At 48.9% G+C, this 6,062-nt stretch overlaps 1 protein-coding gene across 1 annotated transcript in view; it reads left to right on the top strand.

Moving 5' to 3' along the window:
* Nucleotides 1-353: 353 nt before the first annotated feature.
* Nucleotides 354-6,062, top strand: part of LOC121838780 (regulator of G-protein signaling 3-like) — a 22,214-nt gene continuing 16,505 nt past the window's right edge. Inside the window, exon 1 of the mRNA XM_042302322.1 lies at nt 354-827. Within this exon, the coding sequence (XP_042158256.1) occupies nt 708-827 (120 nt within the window). The 5' untranslated portion in view covers nt 354-707. The remainder of the gene's footprint in view (nt 828-6,062) is intronic.

Genomic DNA, 6,062 nt, shown 5'->3' with positions numbered 1-6,062 from the left:
AGAGAGGGATAAGGAAATATAGAGCAGGAAAGAGCGAGAATGGCAGAGCAAAAGAAAATAATAGAGTGTATTTCCCTATAGAGTGACTTGGGGGAGAGAGATACAGCTTTGTGTATAAGGAAAAGAGAGAGAGGCAGGGAGAGAGAGTTGCAGCTCTATGTATAGAGAGTGAGGGAGGGAGGGGGGGCAGAAAGGAGGGATGGAGGAAAGGAGGGAGGGGGACCAGGCATCAGCATTGTGGGCCAGCTGAATGACGCCTTTATGAGGAATGGTTAAAAGGACATTGGGGGCGAGGCCCCATCACCATGGTAACCTCACAGGAGCCCTCGAAGGAGAGATAATGGAGTGAGAGGGAAGTTCCTTTTCTTTTTACCCCCTCCCTCCCTCTCTTGTGTTCTTCTCCTCTCTTGGCTAGTTGGGCGCAACCTCACACCTTAGCGGAGTTGAAAGTTCTGTTTGTGCCTTATTAGAGGGGTCCTAACTGACAACACACACCAAGGCAGCCCAGGACAGGCTTCATACATTGCCTTGTAATGTACAGAGACTTTTTTTGGCTGCAACATATTGCCATTGTTTTTGTCAGCCTCAAATTTGGGACTTTATCTTGCATCTGCAATATATTGAGGAGTTTTTTGGGGGCATCTTGTTGAGAATAAGAGCAAGTTCCCCTGTTGGTGACCTGAAGGTCCAGAGACAGAGAGGCAGAGATGTTCTCTAAAAGCAGTGTCTCAGCCTGTGACTCTTTTGTATTTCTTTCAGAGGCTCCGTTGTCAAACCATGGTGCTGCCTCCGAGACCACAAGCGCTGAGAATATGCAATGCTTAACGGTGAGTGACTCTTTTAGAACTTTCTCTCTATGTGTACTGTATATCTGGGTATCTGTTTGAGACATGGAGCTGTGGTTAAAGTAGTGTGTGTGTGTGTGTGTGTGTGTGTGTGTTAGTCTCTCTTTTTTCATCACATTTCATATTTTTGAGGAATCGTCCTAAACGGACAATACAAAAGAGCTTAAAAATATAACAACATTTTTTCGTGAGTATGTGTGAGTGTGTTTGCATGCATGTGTTTGTGTGTGTGAATTATTTATAGCTAGGCTTTGTGTGCAGATGTTAAGAAAATGCCAGAATGTTGTGAAGTATGCAATGCTGTAATTGGTCGCATGTATGTGAGTCATATTGAGAAGAGAAGATTGTTGTTGATGTTGAGAGAGAGAGAGAGAATGCCCAGTTTGTCATTTATGATGGTCATTTTCTGACCATGTTCTTAGAGAGCAGGAGATAAAGAGAGGGAGAGTTGAGAGGCAGAGAGAGGGAGAGTTGAGAGGGAAATGGAGAGCGGGAGAATTGAGAGGCAGATGTTGAGAGGGAGAATTGAGAGGGTAAGTTGAGATGGGGAGAGAGAGTGAGATGGTGAGAGGGAGATAACGGCAGGGAGAGTAGAGAGGGAGAAATGTGAGGGTGAGTTGAGAGGGAGATGGGGAGATAGAGAGAGGGAGAGTGATAGAGAGAGGGAGAGTGATAGAGAGAGGGAGAGTGATAGAGAGAGGGAGAGTAAAGAGAAAGAGGAAGAGTACAGCGTGTTTGTGACCCTCTTCACTTAATGATGCATATAAAACACATGCTCAAGTGCTGTTATGGTGCTCACAGCAGTTTCTCATGCTATCTGCATTTAAGTCTATCTATAAATAATGGGGCCAATGGGAGAGTTGAGAGGGAGAGTTGAGAGGGAGATAAGGAGAGCTGAGAGGGAAATGGAGAGAGGGAGAATTGGGAGGGTGAGTTGAGAGGGAGATGGGGAGATAGGGAGATGTTGAGAGGGAGATAAAAAGAGGGAGATAAAGAGAGGGAGAGTTGAGATGGAGAGTAGCAGCAGTGCTGAACTTTCTCCATGTATAGACAATTTGTCTTACCGTGGACTGATGTTTTAGAGATACTTTTGTAACCCTTTCCAGCTTTATGCAAGTCAACAATTCCTCTCAGAATGGCTAATATATAAATATTAGCTGATGCTAGCAAGTTATTGATTTCATTAACCTTATTTCTAAGGCTACATACACATATATAAATATGGGCAATTTTCAGCCCTTTCCTGGGTAGCTTTTCAGAGATCGACATAATACTGAAAAGAGCAAAAAAAGCGAGAGAAAAAAAATACATCCAACAGTCCATGAATCAATTGGTGTGTGTGTGTGTGTGTGTGTGTGTGTGTGTGTGTGTGTGTGTGTGTGTGTGTGTGTGTGTGTGTGTGTGTGTGCGCGCTGCTGCGGGGTTGAAGCTACGTACCCATAGGCTTGGCTCTCTCATCCCTTCCAGACTTCTGTGAGGGAGGGTGGACAACGAGCCTGTCATAGGGAGGGTGGACAACGAGCCTGTCATAGGGAGGGTGGACAACGAGCCTGTCATAGGAAGGATGGACAACGAGCCTGTCATAGGAAGGGTGGACAACGAGCCTGTCATAGGGAGGGTGGACAACGAGCCTGTCATAGGAAGGGTGGACAACGAGCCTGTCATAGGGAGGGTGGAAAATGAGCCTGTCATAGGGAGGGTGGACAACGAGCCTGTCATAGGGAGGGTGGAAAATGAGCCTGTCATAGGGAGGGTGGACAACGAGCCTGTCATAGGGAGGGTGGACAACGAGCCTGTCATAGGGAGGGTGGACAACGAGCCTGTCATAGGGAGGGTGGACAACGAGCCTGTCATAGGGAGGGTGGACAACGAGCCTGTCATAGGGAGGGTGGAAAATGAGCCTGTCATAGGGAGGGTGGAAAATGAGCCTGTCATAGGGAGGGTGGACAACGAGCCTGTCATAGCCTGGGAGGGTGGAAAATGAGCCTGTCATAGGGAGGGTGGACAACGAGCCTGTCATAGGGAGGGTGGAAAATGAGCCTGTCATAGGGAGGGTGGACAACGAGCCTGTCATAGGGAGGGTGGACAACGAGCCTGTCATAGGGAGGGTGGACAACGAGCCTGTCATAGGAAGGGTGCCTGTCATAGGGACGAGCCTGTCATAGGGAGGGTGGAAAATGAGCCTGTCATAGGGAGGGTGGACAACGAGCCTGTCATAGGGAGGGTGGACAACGAGCCTGTCATAGGGAGGGTGGACAACGAGCCTGTCATAGGGAGGGTGGACAACGAGCCTGTCATAGGGAAGGGTGGACAACGAGCCTGTCATAGGGAGGGTGGAAAATAAGCCTGTCATAGGGAGGGTGGACAACGAGCCTGTCATAGGGAGGGTGGACAACGAGCCTGTCATAGGGAGGGTGGACAACGAGCCTGTCATAGGGAGGGTGGACAACGAGCCTGTCATAGGGAGGGTGGACAACGAGCCTGTCATAGGGAGGGTGGACAACGAGCCTGTCATAGGGAGGGTGGACAACGAGCCTGTCATAGGGAGGGTGGACAATGAGCCTGTCATAGGGAGGGTGGACAACGAGCCTGTCATAGGGAGGGTGGACAACGAGCCTGTCATAGGGAGGGTGGACAACGAGCCTGTCATAGGGAGGGTGGAAACGAGCCTGTCATAGGGAGGGTGGACAACGAGCCTGTCATAGGGAGGGTAGCCTGGGAGGGTGGACAACGAGCCTGTCATAGGGAGGGTGGACAACGAGCCTGTCATAGGGAGGGTGGACAACGAGCCTGTCATAGGGAGGGTGGAAAATGAGCCTGTCATAGGGAGGGTGGACAACGAGCCTGTCATAGGGAGGGTGGACAACGAGCCTGTCATAGGGAGGGTGGACAACATAGGGAGGGTGGAGCCTGTCATAGGGAGGGTGGACAACGAGCCTGAGCCTGTCATAGGGAGGGTGGACAACGAGCCTGTCATAGGGAGGGTGGACAACGAGCCTGTCAGCCTGTCAGGGAGGGTGGACAACGAGCCTGTCATAGGGAGGGTGGACAATGAGCCTGTCATAGGGAGGGTGGACAATGAGCCTGTCATAGGGAGGGTGGACAACGAGCCTGTCATAGGGAGGGTGGACAACGAGCCTGTCATAGGGAGGGTGGACAACGAGCCTGTCATAGGGAGGGTGGACAACGAGCCTGTCATAGGGAGGGTGGACAACGAGCCTGTCATAGGGAGGGTGGACAATGAGCCTGTCATAGGGAGGGTGGACAATGAGCCTGTCATAGGGAGGGTGGACAACGAGCCTGTCATAGGGAGGGTGGACAACGAGCCTGTCATAGGGAGGTGGACAACGAGCCTGTCATAGGGAGGGTGGACAACGAGCCTGTCATAGGGAGGGTGGACAACGAGCCTGTCATATGGAGGAGGGTGGACAACGAGCCTGTCATAGGGAGGGTGGACAATGAGCCTGTCATAGGGAGGGTGGACAACGAGCCTGTCATAGGGAGGGTGGACAACGAGCCTGTCATAGGGAGGGTGGACAACGAGCCTGTCATAGGGAGGGTGGACAACGAGCCTGTCATAGGGAGGGTGGACAACGAGCCTGTCATAGCAGATGTAAGCAATGTCTCTACGTGCTCTGGCAGCTTTCATGGCTGGGATAAGTTCTTTCCTCTTCTGGCGCACAGCTTCATGATAGTCCTCCTTGAGGAAGATATACATTCCTCTCAAGCTCTTGGCTCTTTCCAGAACAGCTGCCTTGTCCTTGAACTTCAGGAACTTGACCACTATTGGTCTGGGCCTGCGACCTGGGCCGGTGGTGGGTTTTCCAGTCCTGTGGGCGCACTCCACTTCAATCTTCCTGTGGTCCATCTTCAATTTCTCAGAGATAATTTCCCTCACTTTTTCCTCAGACTCCATCCAGGTCTCGTGGAGATTCTGCAATTCCGTCCACAACCATGTTGTTCCACATTGATTGTCCCTCAAGATAATCTGATTTATCCATCATTGTTATCATGGATTCACACACAGAACTGATATCCTCTCTCAGTGACATACAGATTGCTGTCATCTTGCCGTTCTTCTGTTTCAACTCATCGAGCTGACCCTGGGAGAACTGTTCTTCAGGTCCTGGACCTCTCTGGTCAGGTCGTCTATTCTTTTATTAGTTGAATCCACCAGTATTTGGACCAAACACTTTAAGCTATTTTCTTGTTGTAACAACTGCCTGTAGAACTCTTTTTGTTTGCTTAAAAGATCCTTCACCTGTGATAGAGAGACACCACTGTCCTCAACAGTACTCCCACTGGCTTTGGTCTTTGTCATGGTAGCTAGCAACTTAGGTTATGCTGTTACTACACACAGTTCCAGAAAGGGCAGGTCACAGGGAAGATTGAAAACAACAAACAGCAGGGATCTAGACAGCCACAAACCCGGGACAATCCGTTGTTCCAGCCACAATTGCTAACTGCGTCACGGGCTGCGTTCAAGCACTCAAGAAAAACCCGCTAGTAGCTAGCAGTTCAAAAAGACAAAATTGAACTCTCCCTCATTCTGCGTTCAACAGGAAGTGAGGATTGGCGATGTAATTTGTATTTTGGCAAATGTGGTAGACATCTGGGACGTTTTGGCATACTAACTATGACCAATATGCACACTACATACTCAATTTACATCACAAATAGTACAGTTAGTGTGGTTAGTATGAGTATTCAAACACAGCTCGTGTCCAATCTAAAGCACAAAAACATATGAAACATGAACACATTACCTTGATGCTTTCTCTGTTCAAACTAATGACAAGACTCTGCTGTAAATAAAGCAGACAACAACAGATGATCAACCTCAATTCGCTAGGGATATTAGATGCAACTTGGATCCAGGCACAACTGTCTTCACCAGTGTAAGAATGAGACACCAAAATATTCTATCAATGACTTATCAACAGCTGTAACAAGTTGTACAGTGTAGGAAATCCTCACTGGTACCCTAGAAACGCCCATATCGGCAACATGTTTCACTGTTGCTTATTGATTCACTAGCTACACCGAAATCTGTTGCTGGTTCTGGTTGCACACAATTTCAAGCGACAAATTCACATCAAGTTTTTCTCATTCATTTGCTCTATTGTTGGATCACAACCCTGGTACTGCAACAAACAGTTGTTTGAAGTTTGCATTCGAAGAGATGCTATGAAGAGGAACAGGAAGCTTCTGTAATAC

Source organism: Oncorhynchus tshawytscha, linkage group LG20, assembly GCF_018296145.1.
Source record: "Oncorhynchus tshawytscha isolate Ot180627B linkage group LG20, Otsh_v2.0, whole genome shotgun sequence".
NCBI classification, from domain to species: Eukaryota; Metazoa; Chordata; class Actinopteri; order Salmoniformes; family Salmonidae; genus Oncorhynchus; species Oncorhynchus tshawytscha.
Note: the sequence above shows the minus strand (reverse complement) of the source record. Positions and strands in the feature narration are given on the sequence as shown.